Source organism: Oncorhynchus tshawytscha, linkage group LG15, assembly GCF_018296145.1.
Source record: "Oncorhynchus tshawytscha isolate Ot180627B linkage group LG15, Otsh_v2.0, whole genome shotgun sequence".
In the NCBI taxonomy this organism is placed as follows: domain Eukaryota; kingdom Metazoa; phylum Chordata; class Actinopteri; order Salmoniformes; family Salmonidae; genus Oncorhynchus; species Oncorhynchus tshawytscha.
Window position 1 is genome coordinate 4,068,291 of NC_056443.1, and position 27,824 is coordinate 4,096,114.

Here is a 27,824-nt window from a genome sequence, read left to right on the forward strand (position 1 = left end):
TTTTGTTTCCGGGATGTTTGGTGATGTGGCTATGCACAGAAATACAGCAGAGGAGATTTATCATATAAAAAGAATAAACAGACATCTGAGAAGCTTTCATACAGGTTAGTCGCTCGTTCTTTCAACTACCAGCACACCATTCACAGAGTTGCAATTTAGAACAGCTGCCACACGCTCCAATAAAACAAGGCACGGCGATATATTTAGACAATATTGTTATCATTGTTAGCCAGCAAGCTAGCTAGCTGCTTGTCTACGTGCACTGAAAAGCTAAGTCGTTCGCTTTCTATCTGAGATTGTCTACTGTGCTGTTTTTATACAAGCGCAACCAATACATCATAATTCCGATTTATGTATAAACATCAAATACTCTTACTATGGTTGGAGCCAGCACTGTCACAATGTTCAGAAAGTAAGCCATCCATTTCTCCCCATAATCTGCTGTTCAGGAGTAGTGGGCAAAACGAAGTGACGCAGCCGCAGTCGAATGGCCCTATTGTTCGGCAGTGTTCGGTTCTTCGGGTGACATTCGAGCCCCGAGGCCCTCTGCACGAACTATCTGGGTCGCAATAACAATAATGCCCGTAAATGTATGTTGCCACAGGTATATTATTGGCACAAAGGATGATTGACTGCAGTGGCGGTCGGGGCCATTTAAGATGAGGGAGGATGATACATTTTAATGAGTATGGCCTTATTTCTATTACAGCATATCGGATGACTCATTCACATTCACCCAGCCAACATCGATAGGTTTAGGCTACTACATGATACTCTAATTTCCCCTGTACCCATTGTGATGTTGCTACAACCTAGCCTATGAATGAGGTGGAGAATCAAGGTGACAGACAGTGACACAGTCAATACCGCCTTCCACACTCTTGCCTGCATCTAGCTGACAGTTGCAAATGTGAATTTCTATTGGACAAATTCAGGTCTTTTCCCCCCAGTTTCTTTCCGTTTATGAACCGGCGGCAATAAGTCAAAATAAAAAGCTTACCTTGGAAGAAATCCAGTGTTGGATAGCCAGCTAGTTAACATGGCATCCCTCTCTGTTTCAGTACACTTAACTAGCTAGCTGCATTTGCTAGCTAAGTAAGTGAAAGTAACACAAATAAAATACAACACTCTCTCTCTTACTTTTCCTTCATTTTTTGAATAAATTATTTTGTTAACCGTTCAACTACTGTCTTTCTCTCTCTTTGAGTCAACTAACGTTACTCACCACATTTTATGCACTGCAGTGCTAGCTAGCTGAAGCTTATGCTTTCAGTACTAGATTCATTCTCTGATCTTTTGATTGCGTGTACAACATGTCAGTTCATGCTGTGATAGGTTTCTAGGACGTCCTCCGGAAGTTGTCATAATTACTGTGTAAGTCTATGGAAGGGGGTGAGAACCATGAGCCTCTTAGGATTTGTATTGAGTCAATGTACCCAGAGAAGGACAGAAGCTAGCTGTCCTCCAGCCACACTATGGTGCTAACATGCTGAGGGCTGCTGAGGCTACTGTAGACCTTCATTGCAAAATGGTGTGTTTTCATCAATTATTTGGTGACGTGAATATATTTAGTATAGTTTGATCTAGAGGTCAACCGATTATGATTTTTCAACACCGATACCGATTATTGGAGGCCCAAAAAAAGACGATACTGATTATTCGGCCGATTTGTAACATTGATTTGTAATAATGACAATTACAACAATACTGAATGAACACTTAATTTAACTTAATATAATACATCAATAAAATCAATTTAGCCTCAAGTAAATAATGAAACATGTTCAATTTGGTTTAAATAATGCAAAAACAAAGTGTTGGAGAAGAAAGTAAAAGTGCAATATGTGCTATGTAAGAAAGCTAACATTTTAGTTCCTTGCTCAGAACATGAGAACATATGAAAGCTGGTGGTTCCTTTTAACATGAGTCTTCAATATTCCCAGGTAAGAAGTTTTAGGTTGTAATTTTTATAGGAATTATAGGACTATTTCCCTCTATACCATTTGTATTTCATTAACCTTTGACTATTGGATGTTCTTATAGACACTTTAGTATTGCCAGTGTAACGGTATAGCTTCCGTCCTTCTCCTCGCTCCTCCCTGGGCTCGAACCAACAACACAACGACAACAGCCACCATCGAAGCAGCATTACCCATGCAGAGCAAGGGGAACAACTACTAGAAGGCTCAGAGCGAGTGCCGTTTGAAACGCTATTAGCGTGCGCTAACTAGCCAGCCATTTCACTTTGGTTACACCCAGCCTCATCTTGGGAGTTGATAGGCTTGAAGTCATACACAGCGCAATGCTTGACGCACAACGAAGAGCTGCTGGCAAAACGCAAAGAATGTGCTGTTTGAATGAATGTTTACGCGCCTGCTTCTGCCTACCACCGCTCAGTCAGATATTTAGATACTTGTATGCTTGTATTCTCAGTCAGATTATATGCAACGCAGGACACGCTAGATAATATCTAGTAATATCATCAACCATGTGTAGTTAACTAGTGATTATGATTGATTGTTTTTTATAAGATAAGTTTAATGCTAGCTAGCAACTTACCTTGGCTTACTGCATTCGCGTAACAGGCAGTCTCCTTGTGGAGTGCAACGAGAGAGAGAGGCAGGTCGTTATTGCGTTGGACTAGTTAACTGTAAGGTTGCAAGATTGGATCCCCCAAGCTGAGAAGGTGAAAATCTGTCGTTAACCTACCGTTCCTAGGCCATCATTGAAAATAAGAATTTGTTCTTAATTGACTTGCATAGTTAAATAAAGGTATAAAAATATACAAAAAATCAGCAAATCGGCGCCAAAAAATACAGATTTCCTATTGTTATGAAAACTTGAAATCGGCCCTAATTAATCGGCCATTAATCGGTCGACCTCTAGTTTGATTTTTTTTTTAAATAACTTTTTGAAAATGTCATCATTTTTTATGAAATTCACTGAGGAGGATGGTCCTCCGAGGGGCCTCCAGTGATTGACTGTCCAGGATTCACTGGTCTCAATTGTTATCATCCACTGCACTTATTTCCATTTATTATTTTATTTTTATCTATGTTTTTGTCTTAAATAATTTCAATACACAGAAATGTGAATCATAACGTAACAGGGGTGCTAACATTGGAAATGCATCATAACTCCATGGAGATTTTTTGATCCGGTTTCTGTATAGCACTTTGTGACAACTGCTGATGTAAAAAGGGCTTTATAAATAGTGATTGATTGAGACAGAACCCTCGATCTCCAAACTCTAGAATCTTGGGCATCTCTCAGAAATCTCATATCTAACATGTCAAACCAAGGTGAAAGTATCATGTTAGGACATGGGTTTACTTTGATCAGGGATCTTGCATGGGAAGAAACACTGCATGGAATATTCACATTTTTTAAGAAACTTTTGATAAGCTTATCATTTATTTTGTTGTGGCATCTATGGACTCAGAAGATAAGAAAGCCCCAAAATATATTTGGAAAGTTTAGGTAGGACCTCTTGAAGGACCTTTTTTGGGTAGGATCTTTTGCAACCCACTGACTATGACCCAGGTCCCACCTGTCCAGATAAAGGCCTAATGTCTCTGTCTTGTACCACCAGATTCGGCTACATGTTCAGCCGGCTGTCCCAGGGCTTTACCAACGTCCTGCAGGAGCTGTCTGGGGACGAGCCCCCCGATGGAGCCCCTCATGTAAGAGAGACTCCCTCAACCCCTCACAAGCTTACATAACATGGCACATGTTTTCTGTCCTGGGACCCATATTTATCAACTGTCTCAGAGCAGTAGTGTTTAACTAGGATCAGCTCCTCTCTGTCCATAATAATAAATCCATTGTGATCTAAAAGGCAAAACTGATCAGCACTCTAACACATGTTCCCCCAAACTCGGTTCTGGAGTCCCCCCTGGGTGCACGTTTTGGTTTTTGCTCTAGCACTACACAGCTGATTCAAATAACCAACTCATCATCAAGCGTTGATTATTTGAATCAGCTGTGTAGTGCAAGGGGAGAAACCAAAACGTGCACCCAGGGGGGACCCCAGGACCCAGTTTGGGAAACCCTGCTCTAACGAATCACCTTTGAAGACCTTAATGTTCTCCCAAGTCCCCATATTTGTATCCACTCTTCTTCTCTGTGACTCTGTTGCAGGATATGTTGGTCCCCCAGCTCCCCCCTGGAGATGCCCCCGGGGCCCCTGAGGAGTCTGGGCCTGGGGTGGAGGAGGAGCCCCTGGAGAGGCTGGCTCATCTGGAGCAGCTGACGGTGCATCTCAAGGAGGTGGTCAGAGATAAGGACAGCCAGCTGGCCACATTCGAAACGCAGCTCAAGGTGAGGCCTGGGTACAGGTGGGTGTGTTTTCCTTTGGTTTTGTGGACCTGCATGTATTTTGTTGACTGTGTGTGTGTGTGTGTGTGTGTGTGTGTGTGTGTGTGCGTGTGTGTGCGTGTGTGTCCGTGCGCACATGCCTGTGTGTATTGCTTTGACTTTGTATGCGTGTGTGAGACACATGAATGCAGTGGTTTTATATGGATGTGCCCTCAATGCATATCTTCGATTTTTACTCTCCTGTGTGGGTTGGGTTCATGAAATATTCATATTTGATGCACTTCTTGTCAAATAATGATTGTGGTCAGAAGTATACTGAGATGATGCTGTTGTTGCTGGAACACAAGTTTCAATGCTGTGTTTGTTGGTGTGTTTACAGAGTGAAAGGGAGACAGCGGAGGCACGCTTCACTAAACTGAAGCTGCAGGCCAAAGCCAAGATGGCTACTCTGAACAAACAAATTGCTGACCTCAAGGGGCAGGAGGGAGCAACAGTGAGTCCTTTAGCTGAGTTCAAATAACTCTACGTTCATTAAGCATTGTTCTGATGTGTATTTTAGCTGTTATGTATTCAGTTAAAATGTTGTCGATTCTTTACAGCCAGTTTGGTCTACACTAGACTATTTTGTCATCAATAACATTTTGAAATCCTTGTCTATTTCCTGAAGAGCTCTCCAGACAGCTCCTTCACCAGCTCAGCTCCTGCTGTGGAGGAGGAACTCCAGGAGCTGAGGAAGCAGCTCAGTGAGGTCTCGACCTCGGCGAAGAACCTCGAGGAGCGTCTCCAGATGTCCGAAGAGGCCCTGTGTGAAAAGGAAGCCATACACACGGAGCAGGTGCCAATTTTGTTGTTACTCTAACCATTTTCAATGAAAATGTTCCGGATTGCATTGTATTTAAAAAAAAAAAAAAAGGGTGGCACTTCAGCTGACTGCAGAGATGTGTCATGCGTTTAGGTTCGTGTGCTTCAGGCAGTTGTCTGTGAAAAGGACGTGCGTTTCCAGGAGCAGATCCAGAAGCATGAGGACGAGCTGCTGAGGGTCACAGTGCAGAGCCAGAACGACGCTGAGCTGCAGCAGGTACAAACTTCATTCTCTGACTCACTCTACACCCCCTCACACAGGCCAGGTCCTATATACTGTTTTTTAGCCTGTACCCAAGCCTTTAGTGTGTGTGTTGCTAGGCTCTACGTGCAGCCCAGCGGCGTTGTGAGGAGCAGGAGGAAGCCATGCGGTCACGCTGCCAGGTGCTGGAGATGCTGCAGGGGGAGCTGAACAATGCCGACCAGCAGAAACAGGTACAGACACGCTCTACTGTGCTGGTCAGTGTAGAACCATAGTGGGAATGGTGTTTTCTCAATGAAGGTCCCACAATAGAATAACAATGAGCAAAATGAGCCCATCTGAAGAGACTGACACAGAGTACTGTATTACATTATTCACCAAGTTACTAGTGTGACAGCGGAGTGACACTGATTGAGTAAGTACATTTGGTGATTGACAAGTTGCATGTTACATAAGGGCTGAGGGGCAGACTCATTTCTCATCTAAATGCAAAATCACTGCTTTACTCGCACAGCCGAGCAGTCCTTCTTGTAGACCCTACCGTCCTCGTCTTCATCTGTCTTCATTCTCCCTCTCTGCCTCTCTCTGTCTGCCTCTCTCGCTCTGCCTCTCTCTCCCTCTCTGCCTCTCTTGCCCTCTCTGCCTCTCTCTCTGTCTCTCTGCCTCTCTGTCTCTCTGCCTCTCTCTCTCTCTGCCTCTCTCTCTCTCTGCCTCTCTCTCTCTGCCTCTCTCTCTCTCTGCCTCTCTCTCTCTCTCGCACTCTCTCTCGCACTCTCTTTCCCGCTCTGCCTCTCTTGCCCTCTCTGCCTCTCTCTCTGCCTCTCTCTCTCTGCCTCTTGTCCTCTCTGCCTCTCTTGTCCTCTATGCCTCTCTCTCTCTCTCTGCCTCTCTCTCTCTTTCACCCTCTCTGCCTCACTCTACCTCTAACTCTCCCCCTTCTCTCTGCAGATCCTCACAGCTCAGTTCCGCCAGATGGAGCAGGAGCTGGCTGAGGCTGGCAGGCAGAGGGAGCAGGAGCTGGCTGAGGCTGGCAGGCAGAGGGAGGAGGAGAGGCAGCAGTGGGCTGGGTGGTCCAGCCAGGCCGAGGCAGAGCTGGTGGCCCTCCGAGCCAACCTTGAGGCCTCCGAGCAGGACAGAGCAGCCCAGCTAGCCAACCTGGAGGGTTCAGAGAGAGACAGATCAACCCAGATGGAGGAGCTGACAGTGAAACTGGAGTGTGCCACTAGAGAGCGGGAGGAAGTGACCAACAGAGAAGTAGCCAGGTTGGAGAAGGAGCTTACTGCCTTAAGAGAGGAGTATGGAGAGGGGCAAAGGGCAGGAGAGGCCCTGGCTGAGTTGTTGACAGGCCTGCGCTCTCTGGCTGGAGAGGGGGCCAAGGAGGACAGCCCTGTTCCCACCGACCCGGCCCAGTGCCTGGGTACACTGCAGGCCCTGGAGGCCCGGCTGGAGAGGCTGAGGGTGGAGCAGAGGGAGAGCGAGGAACGCTGCGCCCAGGTCACCCACACCATGGAGACATTGCAAGGTAAGGGAACCAAATACACTATCATGCAAGTTCCGTTTATAAGTGTATAGCATTCATGATACCCTAACAAGTGGCTTGCTTGCAGCGTATTTAATAATTTTTTTTTTTTTCTTTCAGAACAACTGGATAAGCGCACCGCAGAAGGCAAAGAGGCAGTTGCTAGGATACAACAGCTGGAGCAGCAAATTGGAATGGTGAGCAGTCAGACACACTAAATTAATGTAGGGTATTGTTACGACTACTAAATTAATTAAGGTAGCACATGTTGTAAGCTTGTTTTGAATCCTGTAATAACCTGAAAATAAACATCAAAATGTACTTTGGGAGAAATAGCTTATATGGTTTATTATCTGTGAACCCCAAATTACCAGACTCTTCAGTCTGTTGTACCCATTGCTAGATTCTCTAATGTATTTTTGTAATTTGTCCAAATGGTGGGCTCATTTTCATCTGTGTAAATGGCAAAGCTGTGGATGTCTTACAATGCTCGTTATTTGAGAAGTTATGCAATGCCAAAAAAACTATGACCAATGATCCAAGATTGTTATTATGTTAATTATTAATTATTATGTTAATATATGGCATCTATTTATGTCAGATGTTTTCACACACAGTGAATTTACAGAAAGTATTCATAACCCTTGACCCATAACCCACATTTTGTTGTATTAGAGCCTGAATTCGAAATGTATTTTAAAAAATATAAAAAATCTCTCACCCATCTACACACAATACTCCATAATGACAAAGTGAAAACATGTTTTTAGAAGTGCTACTACATTTATTGAAAATGAGATACAGAAATATCTCATTTACATAAGTGTTCACACCACTGAGTCAATACAGCTAGAACCACCTTCGGCAGCGTTTACAGCTGTGAGGCTTTGTGGGTAAGTTTCCAAGAGCTTTGCACATCTGGATTGTGCAATATTTTCACTTTTATTTATTTTTATTCTTCAAGCTCTGTCAAGTTGGTTGTTGATTATTGCTAGACAGCCATTTTCAAGTCTAGCCATACATTTTCAAGACAATTTAAGTCAACTGTAACTGGGCCACTTAGGAACAAAACATTAAGAACACCTTACTAATATTGAGTTGGCCCCTCCCTCCCCTTTTGCTCTCAGAACAGCCTCAATTCTTCAGGGCATGGACTCTACAAGGTGTCAAAAGCGTTCCACAGGGATGCTGGCCCATGTTCATTCCAATGCTTCCCACAGTTGTGTCAAGTTGGCTGGATGTCCTTTGGGTGGTGGACCATTCTTAGCGTACATGGTAAAATGTTGAGAAAAAACCCAGCAGTGTTGCAGTTCTTTACGCAAACCGGTGCACCTGGCACCTACTACCATACCCCATTCAAAGGCACTTAAATCTATTGTTTTACCCATTTACCCTCTGAATGGCAGATGTACCCAATCCATGTCTCACTGGTCTCAAGGCTTAAAAATCCTTCTTTAACCTGTCTCCTCCCCTTCATCTACACTGATTTAAAGTGGATTTAACAAGGGACATTAATAAGGGATCATAGCTTTCACCAGGATTCACCTGTTCAGTCTATGTCATGGAAAGAACAGGTGTTCTTAATATTTTGTACACTCAGTGTATATTTAAGCAATAAGGCCAGAAGTGTGGTTTTTGACCAATATACCACAGCTAAGGGCTGTTCTTAGGCACGACGCAACGCTGTATATCACAAACCCCCGAGGTGCCGTAATGCTATTATAAACTGGTTACCAACGTAATTAGAGCAGTAAAAATAAATGTTTTGTCATACCCATGTTATACGGTCTGATATACCAGGCTGTCAGCCAATCAGCATTCAGGGCTCGACCCACCCAGTTTATAATTGGCCTTGTGTTTTAGGTTATCGTCCTGCTGAAATGGGAATCGGTCTCTTTTGGAAAGCAGACTGAACCAGGTTTTCCTCTAGGATTTTGCCTGTGCTTAGCTCTATTATGTTTCTTTTTATCCTGAAAAACTCTCCAGTCCTTACTGATGACAAGCATACCCATAAGATGATGCAGCCACCACCATGCTTGAAAATATGAAGTGTGGTACTCAGTGATATGTTTGGGGCAAATCGAACACAACATAACACTTTGTATTCAGGATGAACAGTGAATTGCAGTTTTACTTTAGTGCCTTGTTGCAAACAGACATGTTTTGGAATAATTTTATTCTGTACAGGCTTCCTTCTTTTCACTCTGTTAATTAGGTAATTATTGTGGAGTAACTACAATGTTGTTGATCCATCCTCAGTTTTCTCATATCACAGCCATTAAACTCTGTAACTGTTTTAAAGTCACCATTGGCCTCATGGTGAAATCCCTGAGCGGTTTCCTTCCTTTGCGGCAACTAAGTTAGGAAGGATGCCTGTATCTTTGTAGTGACTGGGTGCATTGATACACCATCTAAAGTGTAATGAATAACTTCACCATACTCAAAGGCATATTCAATGTCTGCTTTTAAAATGTTTACCCATCTACCAATAGGTTCCCTTCTTTGCAAGGCATTGGAAAGCTTCCTGGTCTTTGTAATTGAATCTGTGTTTGAAATTCAATGCTTGACTGAGGGGTAATTGTATGTGTGGGGTATAGAGATGAGGTAATCATTCAAAGCTCATGTTAACCACTATTATTGCACACAGAGTCCCTGCAACTTATTATGTGACTTGTTAAGCACATTTTTACTCCTGAACTTATTTAGGCTTGCCATAACAAACGGGTTGAATACTTATTGGCTCAAGACATTTTAACTCTTAATTTTTAAATAATTTGAAAAATGACTAAAAACATAATTCCAATTTCACATTGTGGGGTATTGTATTCAGGCCAGTGACAAAACATCTTAATTTAATCCATTTTAAATTCAGGCTGTAACACAACAAAATGTGGAAAAAGTCAAGGGGTGTGAATACTTTCTGAAGGCACTGTATGTTCAATCCAATTGTTAGACAATCCCCTTTCCAGACAGAATTTGTTGACTGTGCGGAGTCACAATAGAAAGCGACAAACCCTCTGTAGACATTTGTGCTGTATGTGTGTGCAGTCTGATACAATATGATCTATTGGTGTGCTGTTATTTCACTGTGCTGTGAGGACTGCCCAGTCAGCACATTGAGTGTCGCACATGCTTATTCATGTGGGGAAGTCTCTCTGGTTTCTGCCCTGACTACTGGGGCAGGTCAGTCGGCCACAATCTATCTCAGAGGGGACAGCCTGAGGGACAGAGACTGTGGTTAGGTTTAATAATGCTGAGGCAGAATGTCCTCCTGCCGTTTGGGTCAAGGCAATGCTAATCGCCTCTCCACTGATCCTCTGTTATGACTGCAGCTCTGGGCTGACCTTCACATCCAGGCTCATCATAACTACAGTGTAACTATTGTGTAACAACATTACAGCTGTGTGAAACTATTAACTGACTTCATTTTGAATGTAGTCCCACTTCAATGGGATTGATGTATTATTAAGTCATAAGGTTTACACCCTCTGTGTGTTCAGAAATAACTCAGGCCTTTGTCTTTCTCTCCTAGGCTGCTAGGGAGTCATTGGTCCAGTGTGTGACTGACCCGTCTGTGGAAGAAGTGACTGATGCTGAAAAAGGTAAGGAGACCTATTTTAAAATGTGTGTTTTTATTCTCTGAATCTGAAAGCCAACCACCAGGACCAGTCATACATCTGAAAGCCAACCGCCAGGACCAGTCATACATCTGAAAGCCAACCACCAGGACCAGTCATACATCTGAAAGCCAACCGCCAGGACCAGTCATACATCTGAAGCCAACCGCCAGGACCAGTCATACATCTGAAAGCCAACCGCCAGGACCAGTCATACATCTGAAAGCCAACCGCCAGGACCAGTCATACATCTGAAAGCCAACCGCCAGGACCAGTCATACATCCTGCCAGCAGCACACACACCCTCTATTGATGTGTTTGCATAGGATTGGACATTGTGCTGTCACAGGCCCCGCTGCCAACAGAGTTCGGCATAGTGATGCAGATGCGGTTACAGGCCTTACCCATTTCACACAGTCTGTAACTAAACCTGAAAGACTGGTGGTTTAGTAGACATGCCAACAGTATTGTCAGTATGTTGACAGTATGTCAATAATAATCTCAATTGTTAACAGTTAGAAGCGAAAATCTGAAAGGAAATCTATAATATATAGGCAGAGTCATGAAAAAAATAGCTGTTTTGGCAATTCAGGTATGATCAATTAATTGTGTATTGTGAGATAATTAGGCTGGCTATTAATTTTCATCTTTATTGATTTCCCCAGCCCAAATATTGGCTCTGGAGCGGCAGCTATTGGAGAAAGACCATGAGTTGGCTGCCCTGCGAGAGAGTCTTGTGCTGGCTGAAGAGCAGGGCTCAAATGATACATTCAAGGTAAGAGCTGATCAGATTCTAGACCAGAGTGAGGACACTGCCATGGCCCCCTGCGACAGTCCTACAGTGCTGCCAGACCTCCTAGAAGACACGCGAGAGGAGGACACCACCCTGGTGGCAGAGGATAGGTCAATCCTGTCAGTCTCCGCTGATAACGAGAGCAGTCCAGAGCTCATTGAACCCCAGTCTGACTCTCCCGGAGAATCTAAGGGGGCCTCCTCTGATGAGATGGTCACGAGCAGTGACTCCGAGGTGGCCCACAGCAGCTGGACCCTCCTAGAGGCTGTGAACCAAGATGAAGGTCAGCAGTCGCCTCCCATACTGCAGGGCTTTGGCCAGCTCCAGATGCAATCCTGGGAAGAGAACAGCTCTGAGCAGGAAACATCCACAGTCCAGGTGGAGTCCTCATCAGTCATCATCCGTGAGACTGTGCAGGTGCACCTCAGCCAGCAGGGGGCGACCCTCTTTGACTCTGACTCTGCCCCTGGACAGGTGTTTGCCCAGGCCCTAGCAGATGAGCTGCAGAACAGGTACAGTGAGCTCATGGTTGAGCTCCAGAGACTGAGAGAGGCTGCCTCAGAGTCACAGGCGAGAGCCCAAGGCCTTGAGGAAGAGATTCGGTCCCTGGCAGTTGCCAAGGATGAGGCAGAGTCCCAGGCCCAGAGATATGAGGAAGAGCTCCAGTCAGCCAGGTCAGAGATGGACACGGTGGCCCAGCACAGTGCCTCTGACTTGGAGAGGCAGAGCATGAAGATGCATCTCCTGGAGGAGCAGCTGGCCAGCCTGCAGACAGAAGGCCGCGCCAAAGAGCAGCAGATCCAGGCCCTGCAGGCAGACCTGGACAAGGCTCAGCACTCTCTCTCTCAGCAGGAGTGCCAGGCCAGGATGCTGAGTGTCCAGCTGGAAGAAGGGGAAATCACCTCCTCTGAGCTGGAGCAGAAGCTCCAAGACATGGAGGCCAGCCTACTGGACATCTCCCAGGCTAGGGACATGGCCAAAGCTGTACTGTCTGAGAGGGACACAGAGATTAACGAGCTGCAACTGCGCATCACCCAGAAAGAGCAGGAGATGATGGAGCTGAGCAATGGCATGTCTGCCAAACTGCTCCAGACCGGTGAGGAGAAGTTCCTGATGAGTGCTGAAGTCAAGAAACTAAAGGAGCAGATAATTGAGCTTGAGAAAGCTGGAGAAAAGGAGAAAGCGACAGGGGAGAGTCATGTAGAGGATAGTGATGAGCTCACTAGTTTGCAAAAGGACAAAGAGGATCTGACAACCCAAGTGGCCACCATTAAAAAGAGGTTGCAGGCAGCCCTGATGCAGCGCAAAGAGCTGATGAAAAAAGTTGCAGAGTTTGAGAAAGAGGCAGATCAAAGGAAAGGACAGGTAGGGAAAGCAACAGAGGAAGCCTCTGCAAGTGTACCAGCTTTAGAAAAAGACAGAAAACAAGAGGTTATGGCAATTGAGACTACTCTTGAAGAGTTCAGACAAGCCTTGAGGTCCAAAGAAGAGGTCATGGAGGTTTTGGAACGGAAAATCAGCCAGCAGGATCAGGTTCTGGAAGAGACACTTGAAATGAACAGAAGGCTGAGTGAGGGAGCTCAGCAGACTCCAGAGGCTGACACCTCATCTGAAATCACTGGGTTGCAGTCCCAGGTGGCCTCACTGGAGTCAGATTGCGAAACACTGCAAAAGAAACTCCAGGAGGCCCAGGACTCTCGCAAAGACACCATCCGCATGGCCAAAGAAAAGGACAGGCACCACCGCGAACAGCTTAAACAGCAAAAGGAAGAGCACAATGGGCTGTTGGAGCGTTTGGAGGAGCAGGTTGGTGAACGAGATGGGCTGTTGACTAGACTGAGAGAGCTCGAGGAACTGCAGGCACAGAAAGAGGGGAGCACAGAGAAGGAAGTCCATGCCGAGCTGGAGACCAACGCTGCAGTGGAGAAGATTGAGAAGCCAGCTGCAGGAGATTGGGTCCAGGAAGACTGGGTGGACTTTGCCGCTCCTGAGAACGAAGCACAACAACGAGGTGATAAACCCATTCCCAGTGCTGAGGAACCCTCTCAGGTACTTTCAGCTGACACTGAGGCCTCATTTCAAGCTCTGAAAGAAGAGGTCCAGGCTGAGAAAGCATATTGTACAGAGTTGGAGGGCCAACTGCAGGAGAGCCAGGCTAGCCTGTCACTCAGGGAAAGTGAGCTTCTAGCGCTGGGCAAAGAGCTGCAGACCCTGAGAGAGAAGGAGAGCCAGATTGAACATGTCTATGAGGAGTTGGAGGCTCTGAGGGAGAAGTGTCTCCAGGCTCAGACCTATGCAGAAGCTGTGAAAGCAGAGTTGGAGGCTGCGGCCAAGGGAGCCGCCTCAGACTCCACTGAGTCCACCATTGCCGTCCTGCAGACAGAGGTGGAGGACTTCAAGCAGTTCCTGAGCAACAAGAACGATGAGATCATGGAGCTTAGCCAGCAGCTGGGTGAGCAAAGCTCTCTCCTCCAGTCCATGCAAGAGACAGTGTATGAGAAGGACCAGTCGATCGCCTCCCTGCAGGAAGGCCTGAGAGCAGAGAAGGAAAAGAGCCAGAGACTGGAGGCCGAGGTCCCCCAGAGGCAGGAGGAAGAGAAGGCCAGCGAGGCCAAGATCCTGCAGCTTCAGCAGAAGCTCAAGGCCGCCCTTATCTCCCGCAAAGAGGCCCTCAAAGAGAACAAAAGCCAGAAAGAGGAGTTGGCCTCCACTGAGAAAGTCATCACTGAACTGCAGCAGAGGATGGATGCTAAAGAAGTCGAGCTGGAGAAGCTGAGAGCAGAAAGAGAGAGGCTTATAGAGGAGGTCGATCGGACCTTGGTGGAGAACCAGAGCCTTGGGGGATCCTGCGAGAGCCTCAAGCTGGCCATGGAGGGTATGCTGACAGAGAAAGACTTCTGTAAAAGAGAGGCCGAGTCTGCCAAGGAGGAGGCTGCCCGGGCATGCAGAGAATGGGAGGAGAAGGTGCATGGGATGAAGGATGAATATGAGACTCTGCTAAAGTCCTATGAGAACGTGAGTGATGAGGCAGAGCGTGTGAGACGGGTGCTGGAAGCTGCTAGGCAGGAGAGGAAGGAGCTTGTTGCTAGAGCCAGGACCCACGAGGCAGCCAAGCAGGAGGCTGAACGGCAGAAAGAAGAGGCCCAGAAAGAGGTGGACACTGTCAAAGACAAGATGAGGAAGTTTGCCAAGACCAAGCAGCAGAAAATCATGGATTTAGAGGAAGAGAATGAGAGACTCCGAGAGATGGATGAAAAGAAAGGAATAAGAAGGGAGGACAAGGCACTCAAAGGAGAACTTGAAAGACTCAAAGAAGAGCTTGAGGCTCTGAAAGCTGATTTGAATGCCACTACGGCACAGAGGGACTCCTTAGAACAGCAAGTTGTTGAGGTGAGGGAACAACTAGCCCAAGAGCTAGAGAAAGGGGACAGATTAGCTCCAGATAAAACCCCCATCTCTGATGATGTAGTGGAGGAAACTATTGTTGCCCAGCAGTCTAGTACAGTCATGACTGAAACTACCCAAGAGCCAGTTAAGAGCCAGCCTCAGGACATAGAGCCACATAGTCAGGCTATAGAATCTGAGGTAGCTGCACCTGAAATGCACTCTTTTGAGGAGACGGGGAAGAACGAAATAACTGAAAGTACACAGGCCCTAATTGATGTGAAATTGAGCAAAATGGAGGCAGCCCTACAGTCAGAGCGGGAACTGAGGCAAGAGCGCGAGGCTGAACTCACTGCTGAGCTGGCCTCTCTGGAGCAGCGCCTTCGGGAGAGTAAAGAAAAGGAACAGACCCAGGGGGAGGAGCCAGTGAAGACGGACATGTCTGAAAGTGAACTGGCCACAATTGAGGGAAAGCGGAGGGAAATGGAAGCAGCCCTACATTCAGAGAGGGAACAGTGGCAAGAGAGTGAGGCTGAACTCAAGGCTGGACTAGCCTCTCTGGAGCACCTCCTTCAGGAGAGTAAAGATAAGGAACAGAGCCTGATGGAGGAGAGCTCTAAAAGGGAAGCCCAACTCCAGGGGCTCCACAGCAGCCTGGAGGTAGAGAAGGACGACCTAGAGGAGCGTCTGATGAACCAGCTGGCCCAGCTGAATGGCAGCATCGCCGGCTACCAACAGGACGCGGCAGACAGCCGGGAGCGCCTTGCGGAGCTGCAGCGGGAGGTGGAGAGACTGGAGAGGGAGCGGGCCGAACTGGAAGCCCTGGCCGAGAGTGAGAGGGACCGGGCAGCCAGGCTGGAGGAGGACAAGAGGCAGGCCCAGAGAGAGAGGGCAGAGGCAGAGGCCGAGTCAGGGAAGCAGAGGGAGCTGGAGCAGCAGCTGAAGTCCGCCCAGAGGGTGAAAGAGGGCAGCCAGAGCCGGGCAAAGCAGCTGGAGGAGCTGCTGAGAGAGAAGCAGCTGGAGGTGCGCCAGATGCAGAAGGATTGCATCCAGTACCAGGAAAGGATCAGCGAGATGGCCAGGGAGGGCAAGGCTTTGCAACTGGGCAGCAACGAGATCCACAAAGAGCTTGGGCAAGCCTATCTGGAGAGGACCAAAGTCACAGACGCTTTGAAGAAGACTGAGGCTGAGCTATCTAGCTGCAAAGCCCAGCTGGTTGAGGCCCAGACAGAGGCCAGCCAGGCCCAAGCTGAAAGGAGAGCCTATGAGCAGACCGCTCTACAGAGAGAGGCTGAGTTGAAAGCAGAGGCAGAGCAGAGCCTGGACTCTGTGAGGTTCAGGCTGGGAGCCGAGCTGAAGCAGATTGAGCTGAGGTTGGAGGAGTCTTACCGGGAGAGGGAGAGAGAGGAGAATGCCACCCGGGAGGCAAAAGAGCTGGCTGACACCGCTGAGAGACAGGCCCAGCAGATGCAGGCCCGCCTTGATGAGTCTCTGGCCCGACTGGCTGCTTTCTCGCGCTGTATGTCCTCCCTGCAGGACGACAGGGACCGCGTGCTGGATGAGACCCGGCAGTGGGAGAGTCGCTTCAACAGCACCCTCCAGGGGAAGGAGGCAGAGGTGCGGGAGGGAGAGACCCGATCCAGAGATCTGGCTGAACAGCTGCAGAAAGAGACCGCACAGAGAGAAGAGCTACAGCTTACAGTGGACAGGTAAAAATGGCTACTGTTCCTGAAAAAGTTAATTAATTAAATTGCCCCAATTTCCCGCCAGGTTTGTGATACACTATGCTGTGTTATGTAATGTGTTTTTTTTTCTTGTTTTTTGTCCAGACTGCAGAAAGCAGACGAGCAGTGGCAGCTGAAATGGGAGCAGGAAGAGAAGAGGCTCCGTGAGAACCAGGCTGCCCTGGAGCAGGAGAGGGGAGAGCTTCAGAAGTCCCTAGCCCAGACTGAGACCTCCCTGGCTGACACTCGCGCCCAGCTGGCTTCCCTGGAGAGCGAGGCGGAGGGGCTCCGCAACAGAGCCCAGGCCCTGGAAGAGGCAGTTGGGAAGCTGCAGGGAGAGACCAATGAGGTCGGGTCCCAGCTGAAGGAGAGGGAAGCAGAGGGGAGGAGGCTGGGCCTGAGCGTGGAACAACTGGAGACAGACCTGCGCTCATCCAAGACCCTGACAGAGAGTCTGCAGACAGAGCTGAGTGAGAAGGAGAGGAGAGAGGTAGAGCTGCTGGGAGAGAAGGAGCAGGCCGTGACACAGGTACGCATCACTTTTATTTCATCTCTGCTTTATGACATGTTTTGTCATCGCAATGAATAGTTGCTCATTTCAATGCACAGGGTGTCAAATTCTACATTTATTCAAAATAGGGTGTGAAAATTCCCTACAAATTTATTGTGATGTTACCGTTTTGATTGAGCTATCAAGTTGTTGTACGAGCTTGGAAATGTTTAAACCCATACCCCTGCATCTTCTTGACTGCTTACATGCTTTCTCCCCCCCAGGCTGCAGAGGAGGCCAGGAGGGAGGCTGACGCCAGGGCCCAGGAGGCTGAGAAGGAGCTGGAGGAGAGGAGAGAGGAGGTGCGGGGTCTGGAGGACCGGCTGCGGAAGGCAGAGGAGGAGAGCAGCCACAGCAAAGCCAGGCTGGACGCCTTCACCAAGGCCATGGGCTCTTTACAGGACGACAGAGACAGAGTACTTGGCATGTACAAACAGCTGGAGGAGAAACATCTGCAGGTAAAGAAACTGATAACACTCATGTGTACAGAAGCATAAATGGCAGAAGAGATTCTGAATGGATTCTCCTACACTTAATGTAAATGGGTGGTAAATGGTCCATGTCTGTTTACGTACACGCATGTCATCGACATGCTGAAACTGTATGTAGTGATAAGAGGGATATTATTAGTGTGATAGGACTGTAGAATGTCTTCCTCGTGTCCCAGTTGTATAACCCATCCCTCTACGTAATGGGTCTGTTGTCCCAGGTGATGATGGAAAAGGACGCTCTGATCCAGGAGGCTGCTGCGGAGAATAACAGTCTGAAGGAGGAGCTGCGCTCCCTATTGGTCCAGAGGGACGACCTCCACGCAGAGAAGGCCAAGCTATCTGCCCAGCTTCACGGCTACAGGGACGACCTTACCCAGGTCCTCACCATGAAGGAGTCCCAGCACAAGCAGCTCTTGTCCGGCCAGCTGGAGCGCATCGCAACCCTGGAGAAGGAGAGAGCTGAGCTAGAGGCTAAGATCAAGAGCCTGGAGGGAGGGGAGGCTTTTGTTCAGGCGGTGGAGAGGGAGACACTCAGCCAGGCTGGTGATAGTGGAAACAGGCAGGTGAGAGACGCTCCCGGGGCGGAGGTAGAGAAGCTGAGGGAGCAGCTGCAGGCTGCCAGGGCCCAGGTGGAGAGCCTGGAGGAGAGCCTTGCCAAGGAAAGAGAGGTGCAGGAGGCTCGGCAGAAGGAGCTGAAAGAACTGCGTTGGGAGGGAGGGGTGACGCGCACAGAGTCGGAGACAGCGGCCGAGAGGGTGGCTGAGCTGGCCCGAGACCTGCTGAGCATGGAGCAGAGGCTGCTGGAGGAGAGGGAGGTGGCCGGCCAGCTCCGGGCCCAGAACCAGGCGTTCGGCCAGGCCATGGCGTCACTGCAGGGCAGCAGGGACCAGGCACTCAGCCAGGCCCAGGAGCTCAGCCTCAGACTGGAGGAGATGAGCAGGGCAGGGGGCCAGCAGACACCCACCACGGGCCATGGAGGATCCACTGCGGAGGTGTGGGGACTGAAGAACGCCCTGTCAGCCCTGCAGAACGACAGGGAGAGACTGGTAATCAACCAGAGTAATCTCCATTTTGCACAAAGTATTCCATTAAAGCACTACTAACGCAACCACAATGGTAGTGATGTCATAACTTACCTGTATATAGTGTTTTCATATACCAGTATCCACAGTAACACAAGCTTTGTTTCTCCCTGTCCTGTAGTTGGAACAGCTCCAGCGGCAGCACTCAGAGCTCACTCGACTGGGAGGAGGAGAGCTGTCTAGACTCAGCCAGGAGCTAGAGGAGGAGAAGAGGAGGGCTGATGAGATGGTGGACAGGATGAGGGAGCTAGACAACCTGAGGCAGAGGGAGAACCAGGAACTAGAAATTCTCAGGTGAGACATACTTCATTAAGAGCTGCTTATGTTATTTAAAATCCAAACATACCTCTAAACATGATTAAGAATATGAGTATCTATGCCTCGGCTACATAGGTATATATGTCTCTCTCTAGGCTGGAGCAGGTTGACTGGCAGGCCCAGGCAGAGCTCCTGAAGCAGCAGACCCTGGCCACCCTCTCAGACCGTGACCAGCAGGTGCGCCAGCTCGGTGCCATGTTGGAGGAGGCCCGCGCCACCAGGCCCAAACCACTCGAGGAACACCACCAGAGACAGGTGAGGAGGAGGACACCTCTAAATCTGAAACTGATAACGACTGTACTTGGACCAGGGATGAGTGAGATGGCAGACTGCTGTTCATGTCCAAATCAAATTGTATTTGTCACGTACACAGTTTACAGCAGGTATAAAAAGTGCAGTGAAATCACCTTTTTCTGGACCAATCAAAATAACAACGAATTAAAGGAAGGTCGTATGCATAGTAATAAAACTGATATCTTCACAATTGGATATACAGTATAAATGATGAATGTGCTGTGTCAAGTACGACTGTGGTACAAATATAAAGTGGATCCTTATCAATGTTATCTACAAATCTAGGTTTAAGTTATACATTTGTGCAGTTAAGAGACGGTTAAATGGTGTGATTATGGTTCACCTCTGTTGTCTCTTCTCCATGGCTGTTTATGTATTCTTGTTTGTTGTTTTTTGTGCTCAGGCACCTCTTGAGGCAGACCTGTCATCTAAAGTAGGGGTCCTTCAATCAGAGAGTGGCCCGCTGAATGATCTTCAGCTGCGAGAGCAGCGGATTACACAGCTCAGTAACAAGGTAGAGGTACCAGACTGTTCCTCCTTCCTGTCACCCATAGCCTCTTGTCCGTGTCTTAGCAACCCTACCTGCAATCATTCTGTTTTCCTACTACGCTATCTCACAACTACCTCTGATCACCCTCTCTGACTTTCAGTACTTAATGACATGGTTGAATGAAAGGTACTTAATTTCATGATTATGGATTAGATGATCACATATTTCATAAATGTCTCCCCCTCTGGCTCTATCCTTTTCATTTCTCTTGCATGCTCCTTTTCCATTTTCTTTCGTATTTTCTTCTCTGCTTCTTCTTCATTCTTCTGTCTTTTGGTTTTGTGTGTGTGTGTGTACAGTCTGCTGAGCCCGTTGCTGTCCCTCCCTCCCCTCAGCTCTCGCAGGTGTTTGAGGAGAACCGCCATCTCTCCTCCCAGTTCCAAGGCAGTTCCCAGAGGCTGGATGAGGCCGAGAGCCGCTGCACTGCCCTCCAGAGGCAGCTCCAGGAACTGCATGAAGACAAGCGCAAGGTCAGCATGCCCTTGGATATCACTCTGCTCTGATTCATTCACTGTCCCTAGTTGATACATACTGAACATATGTTTTTAAAGATAATGTGTCCACTATGGCACAGAGGAACTAGATTTACACATTGACATCTCTGGAACAATTTAGGACTGCACTATAGTGATTTCTACAATGTTTAGTGATTTTGGCTATTTCTTGTGGCCCCCAGAGGACAGGGGAAGTGGACAGTGCCCCCGGAGCTCCTCAGCAGCACAGTGGCCCTTCAGAGAGCGAGAGCCTCAGGGTGGATTTTGAAGAGCTCCAGCGCAGGTACCAGTTTTCAACCCCACGACACCCCCCTTTAAAAACGCATACAGTACACACACACATGTTCTCTCTACCAATGACCAAGACACACACACATACAGTACACACACACACACACGTTCTCTCTACCAATGACCAAAACACACACACATACAGTACACACACACACACGTTCTCTCTACCAATGACCAAAACACACACACATACAGTACACACACACACACGTTCTCTCTACCAATGACCAAAACACACACACATACAGTACACACACACACGTTCTCTCTACCAATGACCAAAACACACACACATACAGTACACACACACGTTCTCTCTACCAATGACCAAAACACACACACATACAGTACACACACACGTTCTCTCTACCAATGACCAAAACACACACACATACAGTACACACACACGTTCTCTCTACCAATGACCAAAACACACACACATACAGTACACACACACACACGTTCTCTCTACCAATGACCAAAACACACACACATACAGTACACACACACGTTCTCTCTACCAATGACCAAAACACACACACATACAGTACACACACACGTTCTCTCTACCAATGACCAAAACACACACACATACAGTACACACACACACGTTCTCTCTACCAATGACCAAAACACACACACATACAGTACACACACACACACGTTCTCTCTACCAATGACCAAAACACACACACATACAGTACACACACACGTTCTCTCTACCAATGACCAAAACACACACACATACAGTACACACACACGTTCTCTCTACCAATGACCAAAACACACACACATACAGTACACACACACACGTTCTCTCTACCAATGACCAAAACACACACACATACAGTACACACACACACGTTCTCTCTACCAATGACCAAAACACACACACATACAGTACACACACACGTTCTCTCTACCAATGACCAAAACACACACACATACAGTACACACACACGTTCTCTCTACCAATGACCAAAACACACACACATACAGTACACACACACGTTCTCTCTACCAATGACCAAAACACACACACATACAGTACACACACACGTTCTCTCTACCAATGACCAAAACACACACACATACAGTACACACACACACGTTCTCTCTACCAATGACCAAAACACACACACATACAGTACACACACACGTTCTCTCTACCAATGACCAAAACACACACGCATACAGTACACACACACAGTACACACACACACGTTCTCTCTACCAATGACCAAAACACACACGCATACAGTACACACACACGTTCTCTCTACCAATGACCAAAACACACACACATACAGTACACACACACACGTTCTCTCTACCAATGACCAAAACACACACACATACAGTACACACACACGTTTCTCTACCAATGACCAAAACACACACGCATACAGTACACACACACGTTCTCTCTACCAATGACCAAAACACACACACATACAGTACACACACACACACGTTCTCTCTACCAATGACCAAAACACACACACATACAGTACACACACACACACGTTCTCTCTACCAATGACCAAAACACACACACATACAGTACACACACACACACGTTCTCTCTACCAATGACCAAAAACACACACATACAGTACACACAGTACACACACACACACGTTCTCTCTACCAATGACCAAAACACACACACATACAGTACACACACACACACGTTCTCTCTACCAATGACCAAAACACACACACATACAGTACACACACACACACGTTCTCTCTACCAATGACCAAAACACACACACATACAGTACACACACACACACGTTCTCTCTACCAATGACCAAAACACACACACATACAGTACACACACACGTTCTCTCTACCAATGACCAAAACACACACACATACAGTACACACACACGTTCTCTCTACCAATGACCAAAACACACACACATACAGTACACACACACGTTCTCTCTACCAATGACCAAAACACACACACATACAGTACACACACACGTTCTCTCTACCAATGACCAAAACACACACACATACAGTACACACACACGTTCTCTCTACCAATGACCAAAACACACACACATACAGTACACACACACGTTCTCTCTACCAATGACCAAAACACACACACATACAGTACACACACACGTTCTCTCTACCAATGACCAAAACACACACACATACAGTACACACACACGTTCTCTCTACCAATGACCAAAACACAACGCATACAGTACACACACGTTCTCTCTACCAATGACCAAAACACACACACATACAGTACACACACACACATTCTCTCTACCAATGACCAAAACACACACACATACAGTACACACACACACGTTCTCTCTACCAATGACCAAAACACACACACATACAGTACACACACACGTTCTCTCTACCAATGACCAAAACACACACACATACAGTACACACACACACGTTCTCTCTACCAATGACCAAAACACACACACATACAGTACACACACACACACGTTCTCTCTACCAATGACCAAAACACACACACATACAGTACACACACACGTTCTCTCTACCAATGACCAAAACACACACGCATACAGTACACACACACACACGTTCTCTACCAATGACCAAAACACACACACATACAGTACACACACACGTTCTCTCTACCAATGACCAAAACACACACGCATACAGTACACACACACACGTTCTCTCTACCAATGACCAAAACACACACACATACAGTACACACACACACGTTCTCTCTACCAATGACCAAAACACACACACATACAGTACACACACACACACATTCTCTCTACCAATGACCAAAACACACACACATACAGTACACACACACGTTCTCTCTACCAATGACCAAAACACACACGCATACAGTACACACACACGTTCTCTCTACCAATGACCAAAACACACACACATACAGTACACACACACACGTTTTCTCTACCAATGACCAAAACACACACACATACAGTACACACACACGTTCTCTCTACCAATGACCAAAACACACACACATACAGTACACACACACGTTCTCTCTACCAATGACCAAAACACACACACATACAGTACACACACACACGTTCTCTCTACCAATGACCAAAACACACACACATACAGTACACACACACACGTTCTCTCTACCAATGACCAAAACACACACACATACAGTACACACACACACACACACACGTTCTCTCTACCAATGACCAAAACACACACACATACAGTACACACACACGTTCTCTCTACCAATGACCAAAACACACACACATACAGTACACACACACGTTCTCTCTACCAATGACCAAAACACACACACATACAGTACACACACACGTTCTCTCTACCAATGACCAAAACACACACACATACAGTACACACACACGTTCTCTCTACCAATGACCAAAACACACACACATACAGTACACACACACGTTCTCTCTACCAATGACCAAAACACACACACATACAGTACACACACACGTTCTCTCTACCAATGACCAAAACACACACACATACAGTACACACACACGTTCTCTCTACCAATGACCAAAACACACACACATACAGTACACACACACGTTCTCTCTACCAATGACCAAAACACACACACATACAGTACACACACACACGTTCTCTCTACCAATGACCAAAACACACACACATACAGTACACACACACACGTTCTCTCTACCAATGACCAAAACACACACACATACAGTACACACACACGTTCTCTCTACCAATGACCAAAACACACACGCATACAGTACACACACACGTTCTCTCTACCAATGACCAAAACACACACGCATACAGTACACACACACGTTCTCTCTACCAATGACCAAAACACACACGCATACAGTACACACACACGTTCTCTCTACCAATGACCAAAACACACACGCATACAGTACACACACACACGTTCTCTCTACCAATGACCAAAACACACACGCATACAGTACACACACACACACACGTTCTCTCTACCAATGACCAAAACACACACGCATACAGTACACACACACGTTCTCTCTACCAATGACCAAAACACACACACATACAGTACACACACACGTTCTCTCTACCAATGACCAAAACACACACATACAGTACACACACACGTTCTCTCTACCAATGACCAAAACACACACACATACAGTACACACACACGTTCTCTCTACCAATGACCAAAACACACACACATACAGTACACACACACGTTCTCTCTACCAATGACCAAAACACACACACATACAGTACACACACACGTTCTCTCTACCAATGACCAAAACACACACGCATACAGTACACACACACGTTCTCTCTACCAATGACCAAAACACACACGCATACAGTACACACACACACGTTCTCTCTACCAATGACCAAAACACACACGCATACAGTACACACACACACGTTCTCTCTACCAATGACCAAAACACACACGCATACAGTACACACACACACGTTCTCTCTACCAATGACCAAAACACACACGCATACAGTACACACACACACACATTCTCTCTACCAATGACCAAAACACACACGCATACAGTACACACACACGTTCTCTCTACCAATGACCAAAACACACACGCATACAGTACACACACACGTTCTCTCTACCAATGACCAAAACACACACGCATACAGTACACACACACGTTCTCTCTACCAATGACCAAAACACACACGCATACAGTACACACACATACGTTCTCTCTACCAATGACCAAAACACACACGCATACAGTACACACACACACGTTCTCTCTACCAATGACCAAAACACACACGCATACAGTACACACACACACATTCTCTCTACCAATGACCAAAACACACACGCATACAGTACACACACACACACGTTCTCTCTACCAATGACCAAAACACACACGCATACAGTACACACACACGTTCTCTCTACCAATGACCAAAACACACACGCATACAGTACACACACACGTTCTCTCTACCAATGATCAAAACACACACGCATACAGTACACACACACACGTTCTCTCTACCAATGACCAAAACACACACACATACAGTACACACACACACGTTCTCTCTACCAATGACCAAAACACACACACATACAGTACACACACACACACGTTCTCTCTACCAATGACCAAAACACACACACATACAGTACACACACACACGTTCTCTCTACCAATGACCAAAACACACACACATACAGTACACACACACACGTTCTCTCTACCAATGACCAAAACACACACGCATACAGTACACACACACGTTCTCTCTACCAATGACCAAAACACACACGCATACAGTACACACACACGTTCTCTCTACCAATGACCAAAACACACACGCCAAAAAAATGAACAATAACAAACAGAACAGACACAACAAACCCATTCAACACCACACAGCCCCAGCCCATGATAACGCAAGCATGTCTGACATGCTAATGTGTCCTTTCTTTGTGCCTGTCAGACTGGATGAGGAGCAGCAGTATAGGGTGGCTGTGGAGGAGCAGCTAATAGCCGCCCAGGACCGCCTCAAACTGTAAGAGAGTTATCACAGCTTAGTGTCTCCCGTCACATGACAGGGGTCATCCTCTGCCTTCCCCTACAGCTCTACACTCACTGACACAGTGTGATTCTAATGAGGAATGAGCATGTCAGCTCGCTGCTGTGACTGTCAGGCTCTATAGAGATGCTCTGCTCTGTGATTTGTAGAGGTACAGTGTTGATAATGGGATTATTGGCCTCAAGTCATCATTTGGAATATTTGTGTTGGAACTTGTCTGTGTGCTTTCCTGTGTGTGTCAGACAGTATTTACTCAGTATCTCTCTCCTCGCTCACCTGCCATAGGATCAACCAGGGTGAATGGCAGTCGGCCCATGAAGGGCAGTTCTCTGAGACATCTGTCCTCATTGAGCCACCAGGAGGCTCTGTCACCCGAGTAAGTACCAACCAACACCCTGGATTATTTACACAGGATACATATCTGAAGATGAAATGTCCATTCACCATTGTCATGTAAGAATGGTCTGTTCCTCCTACTACTACTACTACTACTACTACTACTACTACTACTACTACTGCCTCCTGTAACTGTCTATACTTCTCTCTCCCCCTCCCTCTCTCCCCCTCCCTCTCTCCCCCTCCCCTCTCTCCCCCTCCCCCTCTCTCTCTCTCCCTCTCTCTCTCTCCCTCTCTCTCTCTCTCCCCCTCCCTCTCTCTCCCTCCCTCTCTCCCTCTCTCCCCCCCCCACCCTCTCTCCCTCTCCCCCCCCACCCTCTCTCCCTCTCCCCCCACCCTCTCTCCCCCTCCATCAGATTCGGAGCAGCAACGGACCAGGCCTGATGAGAATGCTGCGTGTGTCCTTCTGCTCTCGCCAGCGCACACCCCTGCTGGTGTCCCTCTACCTGCTCACCGTGCACGTGCTGCTACTGCTCTGCCTGGGGGGTTACGTTTAGGGCCCCCTCCACCCCTTAGAGACTGGGAGAGGAGAGAGATGGAGAGATAACAGACATGTGACACAGACCCACCCACCCCCTCTCCAAGACCGATATCATATTATTGTTACATTCAATACTGTAGAATAGGAGAAGACTTGTCACACACACACACACACACACACACAGACCATGCACTTTTGATACAACAAAAAAATAACGATAATGTGTCTTAGACTGTTAACCAAAGTGAATAGTTTTTTTATATACTGGGACTCAAAAACACCCTCGGCCATCATTGATTTGATTCAATATTTAATATGTTACCGTTAGCAATCAATATTTAATATGTTACCGTTAGCATACATGATCAGTCAAATGTTATTGTAGAGGAAATGAGAAGCAGTATTGCACTACCTCAGAACTGTTGTTTGTTAGACTTCTATAAAGGGACGTGGATATTATGCATCTTTAAATGTACCTGGGGGAACTAACATGAAATGACACTATACAGTAGATTTACACGGTGTTTAGTTTTTCAGCCAGTTTTATATTAGTGGTGGTTTAGGTGCCTTTAAATGAGGAGAATAAAGGATCACTTCATGTCTGGATGGAGTGAGGGTTAGGATCTGTGGATCTGTTCAGATCTCTCTCTCTCTCCTATGTTCTCACGTACAGTGGACACCAACTGAAACGTGTACAACCTGCTATGACTACATTCCCACAAACATCTATTTGTTTTCTTTTTCCTCTTCGTTTTTTCTGTAATTAAAGAGAGAGCACCGTCATTGGCATATTTGACTCCTGTAGTATTTGTATGTCGTATGTACAGTGTGTATGTGCAGTGTGTATGTACTG

General features: G+C 47.0%; 1 protein-coding gene across 3 annotated transcripts; it reads left to right on the forward strand.

Moving 5' to 3' along the window:
* On the forward strand, positions 1-27,760 carry LOC112267823 (golgin subfamily B member 1). Of its 3 annotated transcripts, none has more exons than XM_042297957.1 (22): positions 1-104; positions 3,593-3,683; positions 4,141-4,320; positions 4,697-4,810; positions 4,985-5,152; positions 5,273-5,395; positions 5,500-5,613; positions 6,329-6,902; positions 7,020-7,096; positions 10,432-10,501; positions 11,182-16,402; positions 16,523-16,946; positions 17,192-17,425; positions 17,677-18,504; positions 18,662-18,834; positions 18,954-19,113; positions 19,556-19,666; positions 20,038-20,172; positions 20,379-20,479; positions 25,999-26,070; positions 26,380-26,470; positions 26,847-27,760. In XM_042297957.1, the coding sequence occupies exons 2-22, from the start codon at positions 3,603-3,605 to the stop codon at positions 26,985-26,987; spliced, it is 9,192 nt and encodes a 3,063-aa protein (XP_042153891.1). In that variant the 5' UTR covers positions 1-104; positions 3,593-3,602; the 3' UTR covers positions 26,988-27,760. The 3 variants fall into 3 exon arrangements, with proteins under 3 accessions (XP_042153891.1, XP_042153890.1, XP_042153889.1); XM_042297956.1 differs by having other exon boundaries at positions 5-104; positions 19,556-19,672; XM_042297955.1 differs by having other exon boundaries at positions 5-104; positions 20,002-20,172.
* Positions 27,761-27,824: the final 64 nt, after the last annotated feature.